The sequence below is a fragment of the Gorilla gorilla genome, chromosome 5 (assembly GCF_029281585.2).
Source record: "Gorilla gorilla gorilla isolate KB3781 chromosome 5, NHGRI_mGorGor1-v2.1_pri, whole genome shotgun sequence".
Classification (NCBI taxonomy): Eukaryota; Metazoa; Chordata; class Mammalia; order Primates; family Hominidae; genus Gorilla; species Gorilla gorilla.
Genome location: NC_073229.2, coordinates 193,919,188 through 193,946,314, shown reverse-complemented (window position 1 = coordinate 193,946,314; position 27,127 = coordinate 193,919,188). Strand labels below are relative to the sequence as shown.

At 48.1% G+C, this 27,127-nt stretch overlaps 1 protein-coding gene across 14 annotated transcripts in view; it reads left to right on the top strand.

Moving 5' to 3' along the window:
• Positions 1-27,127, top strand: part of WDR27 (WD repeat domain 27) — a 251,268-nt gene that overhangs the window by 40,659 nt on the left and 183,482 nt on the right. For 9 of the 14 annotated variants that reach the window (XR_010134419.1, XM_063708010.1, XM_063708008.1 and 6 more), the window contains 11 exons: positions 217-320; positions 1,467-1,534; positions 1,778-1,899; positions 2,638-2,720; positions 9,189-9,267; positions 11,847-11,924; positions 13,233-13,330; positions 17,592-17,681; positions 22,940-23,061; positions 24,552-24,685; positions 26,507-26,604. Coding sequence is in view for 13 of the 14 variants with exons in the window: in XM_063708010.1 (XP_063564080.1) it covers positions 217-320; positions 1,467-1,534; positions 1,778-1,899; positions 2,638-2,720; positions 9,189-9,267; positions 11,847-11,924; positions 13,233-13,330; positions 17,592-17,681; positions 22,940-23,061; positions 24,552-24,685; positions 26,507-26,604 (1,076 nt within the window). In the remaining variant the exon portion in view is untranslated. Of the gene's footprint in view, positions 1-216; positions 321-1,466; positions 1,535-1,777; positions 1,900-2,637; positions 2,721-2,949; positions 3,234-9,188; positions 9,268-11,846; positions 11,925-13,232; positions 13,331-17,591; positions 17,682-22,939; positions 23,062-24,551; positions 24,686-26,506; positions 26,605-27,127 lie in introns of those variants that run through there. The other 5 variants (XM_063708012.1, XM_063708009.1, XM_055391696.2 and 2 more) reach the window with 3 other exon arrangements.

Genomic DNA, 27,127 nt, shown 5'->3' with positions numbered 1-27,127 from the left:
CAGACCTTAACAGGTGCCCAGGGGATCACCACAAATGCGTTGGTGGCACAGATGTGGCCAGCCTGGCACAGATGTGGTTCTCACTGGCAAGAACCTGCCCCGGCCCACGCTCCCCACTCCTGCGGAGAGCTCACAGCCAGGCCAGGGGGCACACATGGGGCCCAACCTTCAGGAATAAGATTATTGTGTATTCTTTTCTTTTTTTCCTTAAATCAGTCTTTCTTCTGAGAACACCCGATGTGTGTGGATCGGAAGCTCAGTGGGCTTATTCGTATTTAACCTGGCAAACCTGGAAGTGGAAGCTGCTTTGTATTACAAGGGTAAGATCTTTGATTTAAACGCCATGTAACTGTAATGTTTTCCTTTGACTGGTATGTGGGGTAGTGTAAGTGTTTGTGGAGAAGGCCTTGCCCTGTGAATCTGAGGATGAGATGCTTCAGTCACAACTCAGCATTGAGAACGTGAGCACTTCTGTGCTGCTGGATCCGAAGGACGAGGGCCGTTCCCGGACCCTCGGGCACTCAGCCCTGGAGCCACTCCTTGCCTACATCTGCCAGGCCCTCGCCTGGCACTCCAGGTCCCCCGGGCCCCAGCAGCGTGGAACACCTGCAGGAACACCCTTGGGAAGCCCCTGGATTCTCCACCATCCCTAGAGAGCCTCCCAGAGCCCGAGGCTCGCACAGCGTAAACCTGGCTGAGGCGCACTCCTTTCCAACCCTGGTTCCTTTCCCCAGTTTCTGCCAGCCCCAGAAATGTAGGAATAGTCACCTCCACCCCCACCCCTCCTCCAAGACCCCCATCTCATCCCCCGACCCCAGTGGTTCCCACTCCTCCTGGCTCCATGGCTGCCACCAGCCTCACTTTTTCTGCCCAGGAGCCCAGGCGACTTCTGAAAAGCAGGCTGGATTCCGTCCCTCTCCTCCGCTGCAGCAGGGCCTCCTCGGCGGCCTCCCGGGCACTGCTCCTCTCGGTGCCTCCTTTCTAGCCCTGAACGCTCAGACCTCTGTGGGGCTGTGGGATCCATCTGTGTCTTCACGCACCCCCTTCCCTTCAGCCGCCCATCCCTGCCCCTCCCCAGCTCAGCCAGGCGCAGCTTCTCCTTGAAAACTCAGCCTTTCCTTCCCCCAAATGGTCACAGCTCTAATTACACATTTCCTTTCTGATCTGATGTTGGACATGTGGCTTCTCCAGGAGGCTGAGCTGCAGGTCTCAGTCCGAGTCACATCCCAGCCTCAGAGCGGAGCCTGGCATGTGTGACGCTCAGGGCCTGGTGTGTGTGTGGTGTGTGTGCGGCCTGGGGCCTTGTATGTATGAGGATGTGGTGCACAGCCTGCAATGTGTGTGGCGGGGCGTGGACTGTGTGTGGTGGGCTCTGGGCTGTGTGTGGTGGGCTCTGGGCAGTGACTCCGTGTGTATGTGCTACCTCCCTCCCCATCATGTTCTTCCTGGTCTTTGCTGAACTGAAGATTTCCAGAGCCTCAGCATCCTGCTGGCCAGATCGTGTGCCCTGAGGAACTGCACTGTGGATCAAAAGGTCAGTCCGGAGACGCGGCCCTCCCTGTCTATGAGACGTGCCTCTGATTTCTTCTTTCTTCAGAGTGATCCTGTAACGACTGGCTGAGTAAACGGGATTTTGTGTGTGAAAACGTTTTAGGAGTGACAGGGCGATGTCGCTGCTATGAGAATGAAGCAGCTGTTAGGATACGTGTGCGGATGCACGTTTCGTCTGCTTTTACTGGGTGGTGTCGCTAACGATGTTGAAACCGCGTCCCTGCAGGTGCTGTGCTTGCTGGCCTCCCTCTTTGGCGGGAAGATTGCCGTGTTGGAGATCAACCCGGCCGCGCTGGTCATGGCTCAGCAGTGCCCCAGCATGGGGCAGAGCCTCTCGGTGCCAGCCAGGTAGAGTGTCTTCAAGTGTGGAGTGTGTGTGCGTGTTCACCAATAAGTGCCGTCTAGATTTCTTTCTATGTTCAGAAATAAAGATTAGAAAACTCTGAGCTCTGGCCGGGCACGGTGGCTCACGCCTATAATCCCAGCACTTTGGGAGGCCGAGGTGGGTGGATCACGAGGTCAGGAGATCGAGACCATCCTGGCTAACATGGTGAAACCCCATCTCTACTAAAAAATACAAAAAACAATTAGCCAGGCATGGTGGCAGGCGCCTGTAGTCCCAGCTAGTCGGGAGGCTGAGGCAGGAGAATGGCGGGAACCCGGGAGGCGGAGCTTGCAGTGAGCTGAGATCGCGCCACTGCACTCCAGCCTGGGAGACAGAGCGAGACTCCATCTCAAAAAAAAAAAAAAGAAAGAAAGAAAACTCGGAGCTCTGCCAACGCTATTTGGAAGAAAGTTTTTCGTGCTGTTGCTTCTATCTTGTTGAAAACGAAATAGTTGATAGTTTATTTTAATTGAAACACTATTTCATAATAGAATGTACATTATAAAACAGCACTTTTATTAAGAATATTTTTTTCCTACAAGGATAAGAATACACTTGACAGTTTTCGTTTTCAAATACTGTTATGTCCATAGCTGCATGAATTGGTCATTTGGAACTGTCTTTAAAGTGTGTGTCACTGAGGCATTTCCATCGTATCGTCATTTGCACTCCTAGTTTCATGGGGCTTGTTTCTGTTTCAGCTCCTGTGTCCTACCGACCTCTCCACTGTATCTGGGAATTGCCAAGGAGAAGAGTACCAAGGCTGCTAGTGAACAGCGATGTGGTCAGTACAGGGTGCTGTGAGATCTAAGAATACAAGGCTGATGCGTTCTCATTGTGGTTAGGGCTGCTGCATTGCTTTGCGAATTCTTATGTTAAAATATGCATTCCGTACTTCCTTCCATCCTTCTGTCCTTCATGTCTCTGCCTCTCGTGGGTGTTCCATGTCCGCTGTGGTGGGGAACTTGCTGGGTGCTTCGCCTCCTGAACTGGCCATCACTCGTGGGATTCAGCAACGTGCCCAAGACTGACCGCTGTTCCTCTGGTGCCCGTTGCAGTGGGGGTGCAGAGTGGACCTTCAACAATTACTGATTGTGAGAACATTTTTTCCCCTTTTTTCTCTGCTGAGGAATTTGAAAGCAGACCCCGAGCGTGTGATTGTACTCCAGCACACTTGAGTGTGCATTTCTGGAACATGTATGTTTTTACCTAGCCACCATGACGTTATATCAAAACCAGTCATTTTTTGGAACCTTGTATTAGCAAGGCCATAATAAATTATTCTTGATTGCCTCGACAATATTTTCTATTGGTTTGTTCTGAGCAGCAGCCAAACAAATCCACATGTTGCATCTTTCAAATGTGTATAAATTAACTTTCACTTTAAGATGGTAAACGTCATTATGTTCCATTTCTTTCAAGGCTCACTGATAATTACTTCTTTTTTCCCTTCAGTGACCAGTCTAACCCTTTAATTGGTCTTGTGAAACCTACTGGACCTCATTTGAAAAACGGAGGCATTCCTGCAACCGCCTTTCACCTTCTGCCTGGTAGCTGCCTGACTGCTGGGCCTCACCTCCCAGAAGGGCCGTCTCCCCGGCCAGCGACCTGGCGACCCCACCGTTGGGCCTCTCCCCGGGCCGGGCTCGGCTGGGCTGGGCTAGGGTTCCTGCGTCAGTCTGTCCTCAGACATGGGCTGTGTCCTTCATGGTCCCACGCAGCCCTTGAGCTTGACTTTGGGGACTTCTGGCCTCTCCCTTCCCTACCAGACTTTTTGAAATCAGGCCTCGAACACCTTCTGTGCCATTCCTGGGTCTCACTGACTGTGTGGTTCTGACCCGCCTTGCAGATCGGGGAGAGCTTTCAGGTGGAAGGCGGAGACTCAGAGCTGAGCCTGGGGCTGGAGCTGTTTGCTTGTTCGTCCTGCCGTGGCGGTCCCTGCTGCTGGGGGTTTCCAGCAGGTCCCCCATTCCTCCGCCCTGTTTCCATGAAAGACCCACTGTCGGTGTGAACTGCCCGTCTCCTGCCGGTTTATGGTCTGCTGCCGTCCCATCACCATGGGGACAGTTCTGAGAAATTGTGAGAATGAAGGCCTGGGGGAGGCGGCCAGGCTCAGCCAGCATTGCAGCCTCTGGGCCAAGCTGACTCCTTGGCTGGGAGTGGCCTCTGACCTCCTTCCTCCTCATTAAGTCATGGAACTTCTGCCTTGTAAGGAGGTGCTAATTATTCACCATTGAAAATGCATCTTAAATTGCAAAAGACACTATAGCAGAGAAGACAGCAGGTGGGTGTGAAGATGGCTGAGAAGAGAATGCCCTGGGCTGCTGCGGGCCTAATGCGGAGCTGGGAGCTGTCGCCTCCTCCTGGGCCCTCCTGGGCCTTCTTGGCTCCTTCCTCCTGGGCCCTCCAGGCCTCCTCACGTGGTCCCTCCCGGACTCCTCGTTCTCAGCCCCCCGAACCTCTTCGTCTTTCTGGACCCCACAAGCCGCCTCACATGCTTTCCCCCCACCCCTCCTGGTCTCTCTTGGCCCTGTCAGTCTCACCTCCTACCATTCATCCTTAACAATTGACAGCAGCAGAAGTCAGAGAAATCTCCAGGTGGACACAGGCAGGTCCCCAGGGAAACCTGACCTCCAAACCAAAGACAGGTTCGCGTCTGAAAGCCAAACCACATGTCTCGGATGAATCCACAGATGGGATTGAGAACCTCTTTTCCTGTTTGGCATGCTTTCCTCTGATTGGCCCCCACCGTTCACCTATTTTACATATTCCCACTCCTCCCTAATTGGTTTTTGACACTGCTGTGCCCATCTTTGAGTTGTACCTTTTTTTTTAACCTTTTTTGCATAGTCACAAACCAATCAACATGCACTCCCCCATTCTGAGTCCATAAAAGCCCCAAACTCAGCCACACTGGGGGACCACCTGACTGAGGGTAGGGGGCTGCCCTCTCCAAGTCCCCTCTCTGTTGAGAGCTGTCACTCGATAAAACTCTCCAGCCGGGTGCAGTGGCTCACGCCTGTAATCGCAGCACTTTGGGAGGCGGAGGCAGGCGGATCACGAGGTCAGCAGATTGAGACCATCCTGGCTAACACACTGAAACCCCGTCTCTACTAAAAATACAAGAAAAATTAGCTGGACGTGGTTGGCGGGCGCCTGTAGTCCCAGCTACTCAGGAGGCTGAGGCAGGAGAATCGCTTGAACCCAGGAGGTGGAGGTTGCAGTGAGCTGAGATCGTGCCATTGCACTCTAGCCTGGGCAACAGGGCCAGACTCCGTCTCAAAAAATAAAAACAAAAAAAACTCTGCCCTGCTCACCCTTCAGTTGTCAGGGTAATCTATTCTTCTTGGATGCAGGACAAGGACTCAGGACTTGCCAAATGCGGGTACGAAAAATGCTGTAACATGGTAGCCCTCCACCCTCCTTCCGCCAGCACTGGGCAGCTGCCCCACATAACAGGAAACAGCAGTGGGTCAGGGCCAGCCCCAGAGCCGCAGGCCAGGTCAGGGCAGTGGGACCGAATGACCCTCACACAAGTGGGCGGAGTAGGCGGGTACCTCCTGCAGTGAGCTGGGGCGAGGGAGGCCCAGGCAGGGGCATCGCCAGCCTCGGGGGTCTCCAGCTGGCAAAGAGGCACCGAGAAGTCTTTCATCACAATGAATCCTCTCATATGTCTAATCTGGGGGCTGTTTATATGTAGAGTAATATTCTTTCTTAAGTGCGTTCTTTTCTGATTTGTCTTTTTCACTTCGTGTCTGTGAGATTTGCTTCAGTTGCTATACAGCGTTCTGTTGTCTGGATATACTGCGGTTTATGTACCCACGATTTATTCAGTATTAACAGACGTTTGGCTTGTCCCAGGCTGCTGTTGTGAGCAGTCTTTGCAGCACCCTGCTGTACCCTGGAGCCGGGAGGGCTGCCCTGATCTTCTGTGCGCGCAGCTGCTGGGCTCGGGGTTCCCCACATGGCAGGTCGATGGCAGACGATGGCAAGGGTCTTCCCAGGTGGCTGGCCAGAGGCTACTCCAGCAGCACACACCGCCTCTCCTGCCCCGAGCTCTTGCCATGGCTGCATGTCGCTGGACGCTGGAATTTCTGCTTACCCAGTGTGAGACAAGAATAGCACTGGGTGGTCACAGGAGGACGGAAAACTCAGGCAACAGCGAAGACAGGAACGTGGCAAAGTAACCACAGGACGGCAGAAAACCCAAAGCGAGGGAGAGAGAAGGCGAACCCACCAGCGTGATGTGTCCTCTGTTCTCCCGGGAAAACCCGAGTAAGAGACAACGAGGCTGTGTTGGGGGTTACCTAAAAATCCCCTCCTTTCCCAGAATACCTGATGATGATCCCTCACTGTCACTAAAGAAACACCCGCAAAATGAACACAAACTCCTCTGTGCGCGCTTCCTTCTGAACGGGGCTCCTCCTGAGCGAGCCTCCTTCTTCTGAGCGCCCCTCCTCCTCCTGAGCGCGCCTCCGTCTCCTGAACGCGCCGCCTACCCCTGTGCGCGCCGCTTACCCCTGTGCGCGCCGCCGCCTCCTGTGCGCGCCTCCTCCTGAGCTCGCCTGGTTTCTCACTTAGGCGTGTGCCTTCGCTTTGCAGCAAAAGCTGCTGCTTTTCGCATCTAAATTCTTGCTCTGAAGGTTCCAAGAACCTGGAAACTGGCTGGGAGTGGGGTCTCACCAGCCTTTGGAGACCCTCCTGAGCCGTCTGGCAACCAGTGACGATACAGAGGTGTCTTATGATTTCGTTTGCGTTTTCCTGGTTAAACATGAGGTGGTTATTGCTTGTGTTTAATCAGCTACGCTTTACTGTCATAAGCCTAATTTGCATTTATTATCTCTTCGCTATTATTTTGTACAGGATCTTTTGGATTCATGTTCTTGCATGATTGATTTCTCAGGAACTTTCTGAGTTTGGTTTTGGTGTGCCAGCTCCACAGAATGAGCTACGGAGAGCTTTCTCTGTTTCCATACCTGAATAACCGGTTGGTGTAAAATTTTAAATTAGGTATATGATTGATTTTGAGTATAAAACCAGCCTTGTATGTCAGGGATAAATCCCATGATGTATACTCTTTTTGTTGTGTTGTTGAATTTGGTTTGCTAATATTTTATTGAGGAGTTTTGCATCAATTTTCATTAGAGAAGTGGGCCTTTAGTTTTTTGTTTGTTTCTGTTTTGTTTGTTTTTGTATTTGTTTTTTGGAACTGAATGAAGTGCACTGTGTTCTCTCAAAGGAGATTTGCGTTGCTTTCTAGGGGTTTGGGTGCACAAATCCACAGCTTTCGGCCTTTTAAGCCACTTGTCGAGGTCACTCTGACTGCAGGGCCAGCAGCCTGGGACCAGTACAGACCATCACGGCACAGGCTTCCTGGGCCAGTCGGAGAAGGTGAAGCTCACATAGTGGCCAGGGACTTGGCCTTTCTGCCCTCACCTCCCTGAGGCCACACAAATCCTCAGCCTGTGTGGCTGGAGGTGCCGTCATCCACAGCTCACCTCAGTTTCAATATCTTGTCCTCATTTTCTTTCCCCTTTTTATAAAATGAAGCACATATTTCTTCTGGCTTTTGTGGCTTTTCTCTGTGGGAGAGGCCGTCTGAATACCTAACCAGTGTGTTACACAGATAATGAAAGTTAGCATTCACTTTTTAAATAGCAGTACCCTCAAAAAATTGAAAAAGTCCTATGTAGTAATGATGCTAATGAAGAATTGAAAGTGTTTATTAGGTAAATAATATGGTCTTGCACATTATTTATGTGGTAAAGACTGATTTTTGTAGTCTTGTAAAAGACATTTTCTGTTCATTTCTTTACTTTTTTCATTATAAGATATGTATAAAATAAAACTTGCCATTTTGACCATTTTTAGGTGTATGGTTCAGTGGCATTCCATACCCTCACATTGTTGTGCAATGTAAAAAAGCCTTTTCGAACCATTTGCTTAATTAATAACAAAGGAATTTATATGTATATGTACATTTCTAGTAAAAAAATTTTGGAAACCTTGACTAACCGATATTAATTAAAATGGCTAATAGTTGGAATCATACTAGACTGTTCAGATGGTTTTCCAAGGTTCTGACTGTTTCCATGGAAATAAACTCCCCTATGAGAGTGGGCTCCATGCTGAGTGGCAAGCAGTGCCTCCTGCGTGTCCAACCCACGGGGTCCGCTCGTCTTGTCTGCCGCCATGGACGGCTGCGCATTTGGGAAGTGAGATCTATGCACACAATCTGTCGTAAGGGAGACACGAGTCTCCTGATTTCACCTTTAAAACTTACCATGTTTGTTTCTTTAGCTTTTCTTCTTACATACGCTTCATTTAGATCACTCCTTAAAAGTGGAATTTTTAAACTTTTTGTCAACAAGGGTCATCTCGTTTCAGACTAGCGTATGTGATGTACTGTGGTTCGCAACTAACGATAGCATTTAGAGTTTAGAACAAAACCTTCAGTAAGAACAATTATATAAATAGTTTTAATACAGAGATAACTTTTCTGTAGCAAGAAAGTGATTAAATTTTAACATGTTGATGTTTTGGGTGTAGTTTAGAAAATATTCCCATGGAAAATTAATGGATATGTTTCATTTACAGTAATGCTATAATCCCCAAATTTGCCTCCCTCCACTTACAACACTTACCCTTGTGGTAAGTTCACGTGATGTCAGAGTTTTTGTCAACTGGTAGTGCTATGCAAAATGTAAAATAGGCTAGGCCGGGCATAGTGGCTCACGCCTGTAATCCCAGCATTTTGGGAGGCTGCGGCGGGTGGATCACGAGGTCAGGCGTTCAAGACCATCCTGACCAACATGGTGAAACCCCCTCTCTATTAAAAATACAAAAATTAGCCAGGTGTGGTGGCGTGTGCCTGTAATCCCAGGTACTCAGGAGGCTGAGGCAGGAGAATCGCTTGAACATGGGAGGTGGAGGTTGCAGTGAGCCGAGCTTGCACCACTGCAGTCCAGCCTTAGCGATAGAGCGAGACTCCCTCTCAACAACAACAACAAAAAAAACAGCAACAAAAAAACAACCAACTTGGGCTATTTTCTTATCCTTTTAATCCCTTGATTTAATCTTTTGCTGATGATGGTTGGTGTGACTTCAGATATGAAACCTCTTAAATTTATGGTCAGAAATTCATTCTGTTTGTGTGAATGTTTCTGTTTTGGAGAGACTCTGTTCTTCTCATGTCCATCATGAGATGCTAATTTTAAGTGTTTGTTTCTTCTTTAAAATTGCCTTTCCACAGCTGCACGGAACGTCATGAAGGACCAACGCCTGGTTTTCCATAATAAAGTTAGGTCGTCTGGTTATGCGTCAGCACCACAGTGAGTGAACTCATGTCAATGAGAGACAGAAATGCACCTGCGTCACAGATGCGGGATTTTAACACAAATAGGGACACACATACATCCCCGAGGGCCACAGTATGGAGAGAGGACATAGCAATAGAAACAGAAGTTAAAATGTGGTGGGTTGGACCCCAGCATGCCAATTAGCAGCAGCTGCAGCAGCAAACGTTTCCTGAGCATTCACCATGTGCTGGGCCTCAGAGCAGTCCTCCGAGTCCTTTTCTGATAACGTGGTGGTCCTGGGAGGTGAGGGGAAGCTGGTGGGGTGTGGGGCTGGGAGAGCATGACGATGCTGTAAACAAACGTGGCCCATCAAGGCCGGACACAGTGCTCGTCTTAGAACACAGCTCTGCTGTAACATCAGAGCACGATAACAGAGTGCATTTAGGCCCTGAGTCCCTGAGTTAGCAAGACTGCTCAAAGGCAAGGAGATACGAAGCAGCCAAGAAACCATGGGGAGGCCTTGAGATTCCCTAAACCTTCAGGAGCCCACTCCTCAAAGGCAAATGTGTCTTTTCTGAAGAAAATGCAGACATATCCCCCGCCTCCTACCTCACCTCTTGACTTTTTATGTCTCTTAACGTAGCGGCCAAAATGGCTCTGTTACCTGGAGTCCCTGTCCTCAGTGCACACGCTTGTCTCCCTGGTTGGCACTCACCTCTACCAAGCTCCCGTCTTCATGTGCCCCTGGCCACTCCCCCACTCCCACCCCACCCCCTGGCACTGCTGTGCTCCAGGCAGAAATCCCAGGCCACTCTGTAAAGACAGCCTCCAACCCTCCAAGCTCTTCTGTGCCCCTGGCCACTCCCCAACTCCCACCCTGCCCAGTGGTACTGCTGTGCTCCAGGCAGAAATCCCAGGCCGCTCTGTGTAAACACATCTTCCAACCCTCTAAGCTCTTCCCTGCTCTGCTTGTTCTCTGGCTTGAACAATGGTGACTGTGTCTTATTATCTGTTCTTTAAACCCCTGTGCCTGGGACAGCACTCAGCACCCTGGACCCTCTCATAAGGCACTTTTGGAGGGATGGATGGATGGAGAGATGGACAGAAGGGGATGGAGGGATGAGAGATGGATGCGTGTGTGCATGGATGGTGGGGTGGAGGGATGGAGAGATGAGAGATGAATAAGTGGATGGATGGTGGGGTGGAGGGATGGAAGGATGAGAGATGGATGAGTGGGTGGGTGGATGGAGGGGATGGAGCGGTGCAGAGATGAGAGATGGATGAGTTGGTGGATGGATGGTGGGGATGGAGGGATAAGAGGTGGATGAGTGGGAGCATGGATGGAGGGGATGGAGGGATGGAGGGATGAGAGATGGGTGAGTAGGTAGATGGAGGGGAATGGAGGGATGGAGAGACGGATGGATGAGTGGGTGGATAGATGGGATGGAGGGATGGAGGGATGACAGATGAGTGGGTGGGTGGATGGAGGGGAGGGAGGGATGCAGAGATGAGGGATGGATGAGTGGGTGGATGGAGGGGAGGGAGGGATGCAGAGATGAGGGATGGATGAGTAGGTGCATTGATGGTGGGGATGGAGGGATAAGAGATGGATGAGTGGGAGCATGGATGGAGGGATGGAGAGGGGCGGAGTTGAGAGATGGATGAGTGAGTGGATGGATGGAGGGGAAGGAGGGATGCAGAGATGAGAGATGGATGAGTAGATGGAGGTGATGGAGGGATGGGGAGATGAGGGATGGATGTGTGGGTGGATGGATGGAGGGGGAATGGAGGGATGGAGGGATGAGAGATGAATGAGTGGGTGGGTGGATGGAGGGGATGGAGCGGTGCAGAGATGAGAGATGGATGAGTTGGTGGATGGATGGTGGGGATGGAGGGATGCAGAGATGAGGGATGGCTGCATGGGTGAATGGATGGTGGGGGATGGAGGGATGGAGAGATGGGGGATGGTTGTATGGGTGAATGGATGGAGGGGGATGGAGGGATGAGAGATGAGATATGGATGAGTGGCTCAGTTGACGGAGGGGGGATGGATGGAGAGATGAGAGATGGATGTGTGAGGGATGGATGGCGAGAGATGAGAGATGTGTGCGTGAATGGATGGAGGGGATGGAGGAATGGAGGGAGGGGTGGAGGGATGAGTGAATGGATGGGTGATGGTTGGATGGATGAATTCTGCTCCAGTGGCATCTGCAGCTTTGTATGGATTCCCCAGTTCTGCCATATTAAGGCATGTCATCAGTGTCAGGCTTTGTGTGGGAGCCCCAGGGATGAGGGGTTGATAGACATTGGTGGCCCTGAGTGCCAACCTGGGGCTTTGGACTTAAAGGAAAAGCCCAGCATCAGGGTCCTATTCCAGGATTTTAAAGGAGTCCAAGGACAGTGTGTAGCAGGGCGACATCTCTGAGGTAGCGTGAGAGACACAGGAGGGGAGGAGGTGACTTAAGGGCTAGAGGACAGGTGGGAGGGCCCGAAAGCATTTATGCAGACGTCTATATCTATGTCTATAATTTTTTTCACTGTAAAATATAAATCTCTTAAGAACCTTAGACCTCTTAATATTTGAGAGTGATATTAGAGTTTTCTTTCCACAGTGTAACTATGTTTTCACCAAAGACCAACATCAAGAGTGAGGGGAAAGGATCTTCAAGGAGCAGGAGCAGCTGCGCACGGTGTGTGATGTAGCATGCATTCCAAGGACATTTGAAATAACCTAGACCTTTCCAATACTTTAACTGGTTCTTTTCCAAACAGGTATAAAACCTTATATGTGTACATGTGTTTACATACATATGTACACAGATATGTATATCTATATTATTTATATATCTTTTTAGCCAAATTTAATTCTTTCCTGTTAATTTTTCAGACATGGTCTGTTCTTACCACCTTAACAATTTTGAAATAATAAATTTTTGTTAAAATTTAGTTTAGAAAATGCCGTAGCCGATGCTCCTCCCTGTCATGCAGGTGGATTGGGTGAAAATGTTGGGGCCGTTGTAGTGCCAGGTGCTCATTCTGAGTGGGTGTGGCCCACGCCATTGGTGAGGGCACCTGTCCACGGGACTGGCTCCACACTGGCTGCGGCTCTGACTGTGGGCATGTCCTGCATACACCTGGGCCCCTTGTGACTGGACAGGGAAGAGCTTGGGGGACGTCTAGGGTACCTCCCAGTCCTAGATTTAAGATTACATTGTCTGAGGAGAGATATGGGCTACCGCACTTAAAACTCATTTTAACGTACATGGGTCTACTTTGCAATCACTGCATTACAGAGCGCCAATATTGATTTTGCCCGCATTCACTGCATTTTTCTGCAGCCTTGCTGCTGTCCTGCCACGTTCTGCTTGATATTACGCACGTGCTTGCAGCAAAATGCATCCAGGCCTTATGCAGGTGAAGTGTGGCATCAGAGTTCCGTTCAGCTCTGATTTTTTTGGTAATTTTTTCTGTGAGGGCCCCACTTTCCAGACAGAGCACGCTGGCTCTTCTGCATTTGGCTCTCTTGGGCCTTCTGCTGGGAGCTGCTGGGTAGCAGTGGTGGCGAGGCCCCAAATGCCACACAGGGCTCGGGCGTGTGCAGGGAAGGCATCTGTAGATGATTTGAGTGATTAGCATTACAACGCCACCCACAGCGGCATGAGACTGGAAAGTGAAATTCATTTTCTCTTAGTGAGAATCCTCACCCCCAAATCGTCACAGTACTCACATCAGTTTATATGAAACACAGCAAATCCTTGCTGTTTTATATGTAAAATATGTGTCTTTTTCGGCAATGTGGAATGTAAGTCTATTTAAAAGAGTTATTTCCTGATTTTGAATATAAGAGTCTAAATATAGACATAGATAAATATTCAAGTTTACTGGAATACAATTATACATGTAGATGGGGGGAAGCCCACTTCATTTCTTGCTTATGTTTTACTTCTAATCTCACCGTGAATGTCTCCCGATCACCGTTACCTGTGGCCTTCCCTCAGAGAGGCATACCCCGTGGAGTGCGCTGTGCCCACCAAGCCCGGCCCCCAGGTCGCCGCCGCCCCCACCTGCACACGTGTATGCTGCATCCAGTACTCAGGTGCGCCACGTCCTGCAGGAGCTGGGTAGCATTTCATTGTAAGAGTCTTTGATTGTGGCCACTGTAAACATTTTTCTATTGTATCATAATTGTAAATATATTTTTAAAAACCTTGGTTACTTGAAGTTGCATGGCATGGTTTGTGTCTGGATGAAAACCGAGACTGCGTTTCACTCGACTGTAGTGAGGGTGATCTCCAGGCATCTCACCCCTGCCTGGGCACAGACACTGGCACTCACTCCCTAGCAGCAAATTTGCTGTTCTGTGTCCAGCTCCTCCGGGGTTTGCTCTGTTTGTCTGACCCCTCCTACAGAAGTGTTAAGGTGGGAGGGCTTCGGCAGGCAAAGAAGCTAATGGAACAGTCACTGCTTCCCTCTGGAGACGCGGCCTCTGCTCATGGATGGGCTGGAGGCGCCAGGCAGGGGATGGCATCGTGCGGGCTGCGCACAGGATTCCTTCCTTACCGGACCCTCAGCCGGGACCTTTTCCTGCAGGGCTGAGTGTGTCTCGGCTTCCGTTGACAGTCGCCCGATTCTCACGTGTCCTGATAATGCCTTCACCAGGCTTCTCTGGGACCTCAGCACTTTTTTCTAAATAGTGTTTGAAAGAAGGGAGGAGCAGCTTGTGAGAGTGCTCTTGACCTCTTGACCTCAGCTGGGTAGTTCCACCACCTGAACGCCTCTCAGAAGTGAGATTTCCTTGCAGGCGAGCTGTGCCCTTGCCTGGTGCTGGACACAAAGTCCTATCTGGGCTGGTACCTTGCCCTACCCTCATGCCATCTGTCCAGAGGGTTGAGTCGCCTAAGGGTTACCATGTACCACTCCGCTAAATTCCCTTTATTTTATTACATAATTGTAGCCAAAGAAGTTTTAAAATCATTTTCGGAAATTAGATGTGTAGTATTATCAGTAAATGTCCTTCTGATCTTTGATAGACTGAACATTCCTTCAGTGTTATCTGCCCTCAAGTTTGAATATTGTGGGTGACATCTATCATTTCTTTCTTTTCTTTTTTTTTTTTTTTTTTTTTTTGAGACAGAGACTCACTCTGTTGCCCAGGCTGGAGTGCAGTGGCACAATCTCGGCTCACTGCAATCTCCGCCTCCTGGGTTCAAGTGATTCTCCTGCCTCAGCGTCATGCGTAGCTAGGATTACAGGTGTGCACCACCTACCTGGCTAATTTTTGTATTTTTAGTAGAGATGGGGTTTCACCATGTTGGCCACGCTGGCCTCAAAACTCCTGACCTCCGGTGATCCACCTGCCTCAGCCTCCCAAAGTGCTGGGATTACAGGTGTGAGCCATCTCGCCCAGCTCTATCATTTATTTCTACCCTGTTTTCGGAAAATGTTTCAACATAACTGCTTAGCCGAATATGCCTCTGGGCAATCTGCTGATTTGAGGCAGGCTCCGGGACCTTGTTTCAGGGGCCATTGGCATCCTGTCCTGGGTGCAGGGGCCTTTTGGGTGCAGCTTTTCCTGTTCACAACCTTGAACAGCAGCCTCACTCTCTCATCCTGCTGCTCATCCTGCTGTTCCTCTTCTGTTAAGGGAGGATGGCGAGGATGGCAAAGCAGCGCCTTACAAGGTGTTGGGTAGAGGATGTGAGAAAGGATTAACACGGTCTGGCACCTGCAGACCCCCATGCCGATGTTAGTGTTTATGTTTTAGAACCAGGTTAACTAGAAGTTCTACTCTTGCCTGTGGTCAATGTGACTCCTATGAATTAGGCTTTTCTACAGCGTGACTCGTGTGAACTAGGATTTTCTATAGTGTGACTTCTGTGAACTAGGCTTTTCTACAGTGTGACCCTGTGAACTAGGCTTTTCTATAGTGTGACTCCTGTGAACTAGGCTTTTCTACAGTGTGAGTCGTATGAACTAGGATTTCCTACAGTGTGACCCTGTGAACTAGGCTTTTCTACAGTGTGACTTCTGTGAACTAGGCTTTTCTACAGTGTGACCCTGTGAACTAGGCTTTTCTACAGTGTGACTCCTGTGAACTAGGATTTTCTACAGTGTGACCCTGTGAACTAGGCTTTTCTACAGTGTGACTTCTGTGAACTAGGATTTTCTACAGTGTGACCCTGTGAACTAGGCTTTTCTACAGTGTGACCCTGTGAACTAGGCTTTTCTACAGTGTGACTCCTGTGAACTAGGCTTTTCTACAGTGTGACTCATATGAACTAGGATTTTCTACAGTGTGACCCTGAGAACTAGGATTTTCTACAGTGTGACACTGTGAACTAGGATTTTCTACAGTGTGACTCATATGAACTAGGCTTTTCCATAGTGTGACTCCTGAGAACTAGGATTTTCTATAATGTGACTCCTGTGAACTAGGATTTTCTACAGTGTGACCCTGTGAACTAGGCTTTTCTACAGTGTGACCCTGTGAACTAGGATTTTCTACAGTGTGACCCTGTGAACTAGGATTTTCTACAGTGTGACTCATATGAACTAGGCTTTCCTACAGTGTGACCCTGTGAACTAGGCTTTTCTACAGTGTGACCCTGTGAACTAGGCTTTTCTACAGTGTGACTCCTGTGAACTAGGCTCTTCTACAGTGGGACTCCTGCGAACTAGGCTTTTCTACAGCGTGACTCATGTGAACTAGGAATTTCTACAGTGTGACTCGTATGAACTAGGATTTTCTACAGCGTGACTCCTGTGAACTAGGCTTTTCTACAGTGAGACTCATACGAACTAGGATTTTCTACAGCGTGACTCCTGTGAACTAGGCTTTTCTACAGTGGGACTCCTGCGAACTAGGCTTTTCTACAGTGTGACTCGTGTGAACTAGGAATTTCTACAGTGTGACTCGTATGAACTAGGATTTTCTACAGTGTGACCCTGTGAACTAGGCTTTTCTACAGTGAGACTCATACGAACTAGGATTTTCTACAGCGTGACTCCTGTGAACTAGGCTTTTCTATAGTGTGACTCGTATGAACTAGGATTTTCTACAGTGTGACTCGTATGAACTAGGCTTTTCTACAGTGTGACTCCTGTGAACTAGGCTTTTCTACAGTGTGACTCCTGTGAACTAGGCTTTTCTACAGTGTGATTCCTGTGAACTAGGCTTTTCTACAGTGTGACTCCTGTGAACTGGGCTTTTCTACAGTGTGACTCCTGTGAACTAGGCTTTTCGACAGTGTGACTCCTGTGAACTAGGCTTTTCGACAGTGTGACTCCTGTGAACTAGGATTTTCTACAGTGTGACTCGTATGAACTAGGATTTTCTACAGTGTGACTCGTATGAACTAGGCTTTTCTACAGTGTGACTCCTGTGAACTAGGCTTTTCTACAGTGTGACTCCTGTGAACTAGGCTTTTCTACAGTGTGACTCCTGTGAACTAGGCTTTTCGACAGTGTGACTCCTGTGAACTAGGGTTTTCTACAGTGTGACTCCTGTGAACTAGGATTTTCTACAGTGTGACTCGTATGAACTAGGATTTTCTACAGTGTGACTCGTATGAACTAGGCTTTTCTACAGTGTGACTCCTGTGAACTAGGCTTTTCTACAGTGTGACTCCTGTGAACTAGGCTTTTCTACAGTGTGACTCCTGTGAACTAGGCTTTTCTACAGTGTGACTCCTGTGAACTAGGCTTTTCTACAGTGTGACTCCTGTGAACTAGGCTTTTCTACAGTGTGACTCCTGTGAACTAGGCTTTTCGACAGTGTGACTCCTGTGAACTAGGATTTTCAACAGTGTGACTCGTATGAACTAGGCTTTTCTACAGTGTGACTCGTATGAACTAGGCTTTTCTACAGTGTGACTCCTGTGAACTAGGCTTTTCTACAGTGTGACTCCTGTGAACTAGGCTTTTCTACAGTGTGACTCCTGTGAACTAGGCTTTTTGACAGTGTGACTCCTGTGAACTAGGCTTTTCTATAGTGTGACTCCTGTGAACTAGGCTTTTCGACAGTGTGACTCCTGTGAACTAGGATTTTCTACAGTGTGACTCGTATGAACTAGGATTTTCTACAGTGTGACTCATGAACTAGGCTTTTCTACAGTGTGACTCCTGTGAACTAGGCTTTTCTATAGTGTGAGTCCTGTGAACTAGGATTTTCTACAGTGTGACTCCTGTGAACTAGGCTTTTCTATAGTGTGACTCCTGTGAACTAGGCTTTTCTACAGTGTGACTCGTATGAACTGGGATTTTCTACAGTGTGACTCCTGTGAACTAGGCTTTTCTACAGTGTGACTCCTATGAATTAGGCTTTTCTAAGAAGTCTTTTTTTAAAATTCTTTTAACAGGAGATGGGCAGTGGCTGGCCTGTGGGTTGGCCAACCATCTGTCACTCGTTTTTGATGCCAGCCTGACTGGGACACCTGCTGTGTTTTCAGGTAAAACATGTCTTAATTTCAGTCAGTATGAACTTAAGGATGGGTCTCACTTAGGTCCTGGTTATCAGTTGCTAAAGGACACTTTTGTTTCCTTCAGGACATCAGCAAAACAAAGCCATGGCTTGAATTGGAGTCTAAACTAGATTCACTGAGATCTTAAACCAAACATGGCAAACATAACTCATGAGAACAGCGTGGCAGCACTTTCGTGGCTGTTGCCCTGGAGGCCAAGAGCCATTCATTTGTAGAGTTTTAGGGGAGTGAATGAAGTCAAATCCTAAATAATTGAAATATATTTAGTTAATGTAATCAAAAGGCATACAGTTGAAATATATTTTGAAATTTAGTGGGGTTTGTACATAGACATTTTTATAAATGTAACAAAGCAAACAATTTTTTTTAAAAAAAGTAGATCTGAGAGCAACAGTGTTAAAATTATGACCATTTCAACTCATAACTGGGACATATATTTGATTCCTAATTCTAATCCCATAAAACCTGCCAGCTCTTCATTAGGATCCTGATATGGCTTGCTTTAGAACTTACACTTGGTAGATATTTTAACAGAAGCACAGAAACAACACAAAATATCTCACTAGTCCTTCTGTTTTTATACAGGTTGAGCATCCGTAATCCAAAATTCTGAAATCCAAATACCCCCAAATCCAGAACACTGAGTGCCGACATAACATCAAGGAGATGCTCGTTGAAGCATCTCAGATTTCAGATTTTTGCATTAGGGTTGCTTACCTGCCATAATGCAAATATTCCAAAATCTGAAAAAATGGGAACTCCAAAACACCTCTAATCCCAAGCATTGCGAATATGGGACACACAGCCTGTCGCGTGACCACCCCAAGGGCAGTCATTAGGAAACGCGGAGGTGGGGCCTGGTGGGGCTGAGTTGGGGACAGAGACAGTGGGAACCAGGCCTAGGCAAGGCCACACCTGGGAGCAGATGAGCGCCCCCAGTGACTCCGGCCTCACACCCTCTGCTTGCTAACACCCAGGGCCAGGTCTGAGAGGCCCCCAAGGGCAGGCAGAGCCGGGCTCGGCTCCTGCATGAGCAAAGCTGCCGCCCCCTGCATGGTCTGGGTGGAGAACGGTTCTCCGGGCTTGGCCTGGATGCCACCCTTGCCCTTCGAGCCCCTTGCTCCTGGTCCCACCCCGTATCTATCCTGCAGCCTCAGAATCTTCACAGTGCACCTGGGAGCCCTGAGCCGGCCTCTTTCGTGGCTGAATAGTTGATATGAGTGGTTGTTCTGTTGACCGTGGGTGTTTCCCTGTGTATTTTATTGTTGGAAAAAGGGCTTCTCACTAAACTAAGAAAATGTAGTGGGTTTTCAAATTCATCTTTACAAAAACTTGCTCTGTTTCCGTGGGGAGCGGGGAAGGGCCACATTTAACCATCTCAACTGCACAAGCCGCATCGTTTCACTTTGGGTGTGTAATGTTTAATAGTGACATCGCTCAACGTTGAAAATATGACTGGTCTCTCAGCACCTGCCCAGAACACAGAAAAATGAGTGTCTTTATTTCCATTATGATCTGGGACAAATAAGTATAAATTCAAATTCTCTCCTGGAGAGTTCAGGGGCCTCTGAGCATACAGTCAGGTAGCACATCCCAGCTTGAAAACCACTGAGAGCAACCGTATTTAATTTAATAAAGGAGTTATGTGTTTCTGCTGTAGATTTTAGAATTTTTCCTATCAAAAATTGTGTCTAGTCCACAGACAGGTACTTGAGTCCCAGGCCTTCCGCCGAGCATGTGCCTGGCACAGAGTAGATTCTCAGCGACATGGGATGGCGGCTTCTGAGCGCGCTGCGCAGGAGAGCTGCGTCATCTGTGACGCGCCCTGGAGCTAGCGGTGATCGTTGTGAAGTTCTGGGGTCAGGCATTTCGGAAGATTAAATCTAAAATTCCATTACAGATAGTGGAACTGTATAAAAAAGAGAAATCTTTGTCCAAGTATGAAGTGAAGATGCGCATCTCTCCTAGTCCCGAGCTCTTGGTTGGCTTGAGCTGCGCCGAGTGGCTTCTGCTCTGCTCCTTCTCGGAGCGGGGACTGCACGCGCCGACCTCCATACTGCTCGGAGCAGGTATTGCCCACGCCGGCCTCCATGCTGCTTATGTCCCCACACCCTTGACTGCTTCCCCAGCGCGGGGTCCATGTCCAGAGGAAGTCTAGGTCCAGAGGTCTAAAACCCTGACCTAGGTAGGGTTTGAGAATCCTTTTCACTATGTTTCTGAAGCTTCTCATCTCATCACACTCACCACAGGGGAAACTGGCCAATTGAAAAGAGGAGGGAGGCCTTCCATACTGTGAGGAGATCGTGGGGAGAGAGAGGAAGAGGCACCCATGTGGTCCCCCATGGGCACATTGCTTCATGGGGATTGGCTCCAGAGGGCCCGGCCTTGCCTGCGGTGATTCGTCTTCGATGCACCCTGCGGCCGCAGCGCTTCACGCATGTGTCTGGGGCTGGAGCTCAGGAGAGGAGGGGGATCTCACCTTTGGCAAGTTCTAAGGAATCTCCATTGTTTTCATCCTGGGAGTGGGAGGTCCGTCCTTGACATTTGAGATGAAGGACCAGGCTGACTTGTCGGGGCTGAGCAGAAGGTGGCACTTCGCAACCCCTGCATTGCCAGTGCCTCTGCTGGCCTTGGTGGCTTAGTGGCCACTGGACGTGCAGCAAACGCTGTGCTGGTAGGAGGAGGTGGGAAGGACGAGAAAAACACATTTCTCAGTCTCACTAAGCAGGAAGAGCATGAGTAGCAGTGACTTGACCCTCCCTCCTGTGTGGCCTCATGTAGAAAACACATCCTCAGTCTCACTAAGAAGGAAGAGCATGGGTAGCAGTGACTTCACCCTCCCTCCTATGTGACCTCACGTAGAAAAACACATTCTCAGTCTCACTAAGAAGGAAGAGCATGGGTAGCAGTGACTTCACCCTCCCTCCTGTGCGACCTCTCGCGGCCTCTTGTAGCCTGTGGGTCAGGCAGTGGAGGCTGGTCTGAGCTTGATATTGGAAGACAGTGGGCCACATGGCTGGTAATGGAGTGACTTCTGAGGTCAGTCACCGGGCAGATGCGTCAGGCCCTTCCCACTGGGAGGACGCCCTTATGGCCCAGGCTGCCTGGACCAGGCCCTGCAGCAGGTATCTGTGAACCTGCGACATTCTTGGATGGTGCAGAGCTGCGGACACCGCTGGTGTTCAGTACAAGCGGCATGGGTGGTGTCTATTAATGGCAGTCACAAACGTGACTTTCCTTTGAGTCTTGCAGCTGCTGTTAGCTGGGCAGCAGTGAGGAATGTTTGGAGCTTTCCTTAACCAGCCTCTGTACTTTTGCTAAAACTGCCAGAACTCTACACGTGAGGGCAGCAAAGCTATTTCACGTTTTTCTGCGCTGTGAATTTCAGCTCTGCGTTTCCTGGCGTCCTGTTGCAGAACTGAGTTATGTTCTTATTCTTATATCTTTCCTGGTTTTGCCTTCTATTTTATGTTGGTACCCTGACAGATGTGATGTAGTGAGATTGCAGTTCATTGTCTAGTCTATAAATTGCGATGTGTGATTCACATGCTGAGGCCCGCAGGAAGGGGTCTTCTGCTCCGTGGGGAGATCCCGGCTATGGCAGGAATTTTCTCGGGAGTTGTGGTTACCCATCCCCTGTGAGCTATGGAGGCGAAATGGGGTCGTTGAGCAGGTCTAGGGTCATTTGTTGCCAGGAAGCATGAGTGAGGCTGCCCGTCAGTCTTCTCCTTGCCATCCCAACCCGGGTGCTCAGGGGTCAGAGGCTGCAGGGCTGGGTGCGGCCTCTCCTTGCCCTCACCTCCCCAGCTCGTCCCCTCTTGCCCTCCTCACCATGCCACACAGCTGGCTTTCGCTCCAGGGCCGACCTCTGAGAAGAAGCGCATCCCTGGTTGTCTTTGCTTTCTCCTTTCCTTTGTGTCCGCCACTTCTTAGAACCGTCAGGTGGTGGCAGCTGAGAGACTGTTTGAAGATGCCTCCTGCCCTGACAGCTGTTCTAGGGGTTATGAGGCAAGACAGGTCCAGAAACCAGCACGTGCTCAGGGTCTGGGCCCCAGGGTTAGGCTGGGAGTAGGATGAGGTGGGGAGTGGACAGAAAAGCTCTTACAGGTGTACGAAGTAAACACTGTTTGCCTCATCGCCTACCTTAGTTTAGTATCAGAGCAGCACACACTGCCGATTCAGACACCTGAAGACCAGCATTGGCGCTCTCAGAAATCAGCATCCAAGCAGCCATTGTGAGTTTAGACAAAACTTTTCAAATCTGTCACAACAAATGATCGACTTATGTGTGTGTGCTCAGGGATTTTTTTTTTCACTTTTTTCTTCAATGTTGACAGCAGTTTTTTAAAATACTGATACGTTATCATGGAGTCCACAGATTTCTATACTGTAGTTCATAATACTAAATGTTATCATGTTCTTTTCTGAAAACATACACTCTCACAGACGCACACATAATGTTGAACTTCTTAGTTTAAGAAATGCGAGGTTTTACACTGCCGGGCCGAGGCATTCAGTCACACCCCAAACCCCAGCACCACGCAGTACACGCTCCACACTGCCTGGCCGAGGCATTCACTCACACCCCAAACCCCAGCACCACACAGTACCCAGCACCACGCAGTACACGCTCCACACAGTATCCAGCACCACGCAGTACACACCCCACACAGTACCCAGCACCACACAGTACCGAGCACCACACAGTACACGCTCCACATTGCCTGGCCGAGGCATTCACTCACATCCCAAACCCTAGCACCACACAGTACCCAGCACCACGCAGTACCCAGCACCACACAGTACACGCTCCACGCAGTACCCAGCACCATGCAGTACCCAGCACCACACAGTACCCAGCACCGCACAGTACCCAGCACCGCACAGTACCCAGCACCACACAGTACCCAGCACCACGCAGTACACGCTCCTAACAAACCCACACCTGCACCTCCTGAATCTAAAATAAAAGTTGAAAAAATGGAATGTGAGGCTTTAGAGCAACTGCCTTCAGAAGCCACACTGAGTCTCTACTGAAGGGAGATGGCGCACCCTGCCTCAGGCTCTGCGGCCTCACTGTGGCGAGGAGAAGCCTCCTGGCGCGCCCCTAATTACTTGAAAAATGCTGTTCCAGTTGTGTTGTATGAAAGTACCAGATAAGTAGCACTCAGTCAAAACTGATATTAATAGTAGAAATAGTAACCTTCTCTGGTCATTCCTGTTAGGTCACGACGGGGCAGTGAATGCCATGTGCTGGAGCCAGGACCGGAGGTGGCTGTTCTCTGCAGCCCGGGACGGGACCCTGCGGGTGTGGTCAGCTCGTGGGGCAGAGCTCGCACTGCTTCTGGTAATGGACAGTCATCTCTGCCATGGGCAGTCATTTCCAAAGGAGCTGAGAGCTTCTCAAAAGTCTCATTCTTTTACCTTAACAGGAGATGAGGAAAGGGACGTAAGCCAAGAGTTTGCTTTAATGCAATAAAAGTTATTGATTAAAAGTTATTGCTTCAATGCAATAACAGTTATTGATTAGTTTCTTAAATGTGTGTCTACATGTATATGTTCACACGCATGCAATAGGCACAGATGCATATACATGCATACACGTACACACACATACTTGCCACATATTCACACACATGTAGATGCATACACATATGCACACTTACATACTTGCCACATATTCACACACATATAGATGCATACACATACACACACTTACATACTTCCCACATATTCACAGGCATATAGATGCATACACATACGCACACTTACATACTTGCCACATATTCACACACACGCAGTAGGCACACGCATATAGATGCATACACATATGCACACTTACATACTTGCCACATATTCACATGCATGCAATAGGCACACATGCATGTAGATGCATACACATGCACACACTTACATACTTACCATGTGCATGCATACATTCATATGGTTAAATCTATCCTTATGTTTGTTATGGTCTGCGAATGCCACATGATTAATACTGAAACATTTGAAGAATTTTAAATATTGATTCAATGTGATTTCATAGTCCAAATAGCAGTAATGGCCAAGGGGCTATTATGTGGGGGAAGTATATTTTAGGGAGAGGAGTGACTTGTTTTGATGAACTTACGGGAGATCATTTGGGAGCAGAACAGGAAAGGAGAGACAGGAAGATGATAACCTTATGACTAGGACAGGGAAAGAAAAGGCAATGGTAGGAAACTCACCTTCAAATCATGAAATTATGAGCAGGCAACTTGCAAAGAACAACATAAAAAGCAGTCCAATTTTCAAAGATGTTGGGATTTATTTTCTATGTGTCTTTTATAGAAAGGGGATTGAATACGAGAAAGACAAGAAAGGAAGTGTCAATTAAGGAAGACGTAGGGCCTCTAAAGGTGAAACATTTGGCAGCAGCTTCAGGAAGGAGTTTGCTGAGAGCTGTGGATGCCGTCAGCTTGCTCTGTGTCATAACATGTTTGGTTGTGAGGTCTAAATTTGAGAGCAGACACCTCAGAACTGTATTTTAAAACATTTTGAATTTCAGCTTTAATAAAATCTTGGTACTTAGTATGTTTACTGCTAAGTTTCGATTTTCTTTTAAAGTTGTTAAATGGCTGGAATTCAAAGCATTCATTACAGTAAAATTTTAATCATAGAATACCTTTCAGAAGAAGTAGGCAGAAACAAAAATTGTAGATTGGGTCTAACAAAGTTTATGTACACATTTAGAACAAATAGATGTTGGGTTTTAAGAAGAAATAATTTTATGTTTAGAGCAATAGTGTTTTTGTTAACATTTATTATATTGACAGTAATTACTGATTTGCATTACAGGGCAAAGACATGTTTTCTAAACCTATACAGTCTGCACAGTTTTATTATATAGATGCCTTTATATTGTTATCTTCTGGCCCTGAATTTCAGCTACTGAAGTATCACATTGACACTTGCAAAGATGAGATTAAGAGGTAGGCACCCCCCACCCTGTGCATTATTTTTAGCTCACAGGAAGCTGTTTCAATAATGTGATGTTGAAAGGTATTTACATTTTAAAATGTTGCCCCAAATTTAATAATGACCTCATATCACCAAACTCTTGATGAGAGGGAATTATCCAGATCCTACGCATTTTAAACCTTCCTTTGTATTACTATGCGCGGGGCCTTTGGCATGACGGAATCCGAGAATTTGGGGGATTTGAGAATCCTCAATTATCATCTCGGCTCTGCAGCATATTGAAGTGATGTTATGTGGGACAAATACTATTGATAACATGAAGTTAAATTATGAACTATTTCAAATATATACATATATATGGGGAATAATAAATATCGTCTTAGCTACCCCTAGCTTGGACAAGTATTAACATTTCACTATCTTTGTTTTCTAGAATTTTTAAAGAAATAAAATATTACAGAGGGAATTAGGAACCTGTCTCCCAGTTCTGTCCTCTTCCCTTTTTCCTCCTTTTGAGATTGATATATTTGCTTCTTGGTTGTAGTTTTGTATTTTTGCTGTATCTCTGTGTATTCATGTCATTTTATTTTTTTGAGTGTAACATGAGCACACCTTTCTTAATCAAAGTTATGTTTCTGAGATGTGTGCCTTCAGTTTGTTAATTGGGGCAGGTGCCCTGCGGTCAGAATGGGCACTGCATCTGCCTGCTTCTCTCATGGAGGTACATCGGGTTGGGACCTGCCAAGGGTTGGGGCTCCCATCCGATCGCATCCGATAGACGGGCTTGCAAGGAATCCCTGATCTCACCCCGATCTCAGTGAGAGCATCCCCACTCTCATCTATCCTGTGGCACAGCATCCCAGGAGTGACTTCTGGCCTGTGCTGGGGCGGGTTGCATGCAGAGGAAGGGCTCCAGGACCCAGCGGCCCCTCCCTCAGCCTTTCTTCAGAGGTGCCTGGGACTTTCAGTCCTAAAGTTTGTTTTTGAGACGGAGTCTCACTCTGTCGCTAGGCTGGAGTGCAGTGGTGAGATCTTGGCTCACCGCAACCTCCGCCTCCCGAGTTCATGGGATTCTCCTGCATCAGCCTCCCAAGTGGCTGGGATTACAGGTGCCTCCTGCCCCCCAACCACACCTGGCTAATTTTTGTATTTTTAGTAGAGACGGGGTTGCACTATATTGGCCAGGCTGGTCTCAAACTCCTGACCTCGTGATCTGCCCGCCTCCGTCTCCCAAAGTGCTGGGATTACAGGTGTGAGCCACCACACCTGGCCTAAAGTTTGTTTTTACTTATTGGGAGGGAGCTTCACAAGTCAGCTCACATCACAGCATTCCCATCTCGGCTGGCACAGCCCTTTGCCCCTGAGAGTTGATGGATTCTCTTCTTGTTCCTGCCTTCTCTTTCTGATCTTGTGGGACTTTCTCTTAGAGATCACTTTGCAGGCACTTCAGTTGGGTTTTGGGAGGCAGTGAAGCTGAGGCATATGTTCAGTTATATGTAGCGGGAGATGGGCAGGTTTTTCTAAGCATACATGGAGATACCCTATAGAAAAAGGCTGGTGCATTTGATTACAGGCTGAAGAAGGAGGACGGCGTGGGGGATCTTTTGTATGTCAAAAATCACCACAAATAATTAGATGTTAATAGAAAAACAGGTTTTTTTTCCTAAAGAAAAATTAAGGTAGCTAATTCACTTTTCCCCTCAGTATCATAAAATATGACTTTTAAAGTGATATGAATACTTTCTTTTCATGTTTAATGTTTTTAAAGATAAGGTATTTAGTTGTAGCGGAAGGAAAGCAAAAAGATTGATCATCTTGATTTTCTCTTCCAGATATAAACAGAAGAGCAAGTCCAAGCTGATTTGCAGGCTCTCCACGACGGGTGCAGTAGACATGACCAGTTTATCGGCAGTCAACGACTTTTATTCCCGTATCCTTTCTCCCAGATCCTGGTAGGGTTTTACGCCCTGAGTGTTGTTCCTCTGGCAGAGGCGTGTGCTGAGCATCTCATGAGTGTCAGGCATTGTGTGGGGCTCCGGGAATGCAGGGACCCTTCTCATGGAGCTCGCCATCCTTGTGTTAATTGTACGTGTAATAATTCATCTCAATATTGAGAAAGGGCCTCAAAGGAAGAAGAAACCTGAGTGCCGTACAGCTCATGCCATCCAGCAGGTGGGTGGGCTGACCTGGCCCTTCTGCTCTGGACTTTGTTGACTAATGTCTGGTAATTTAGTCATTCTATTTCATCTGCAGAACTGGCAAAAATCATAGTGGTTGCTGTTCAAAATAATATGAAATGGAATCCCAGAATTTTAATTTTTGAGATTTTTATGGCTAACACCACTGCTTTTAATTTTCAAAGTTGATTTTAATTTATTTAGGGGAAAAGCTCCAGATCTTTAGGAATTCATTGTATAAAGTTTTAATTTACTCAAAGTTCAGTCTACGTTGAA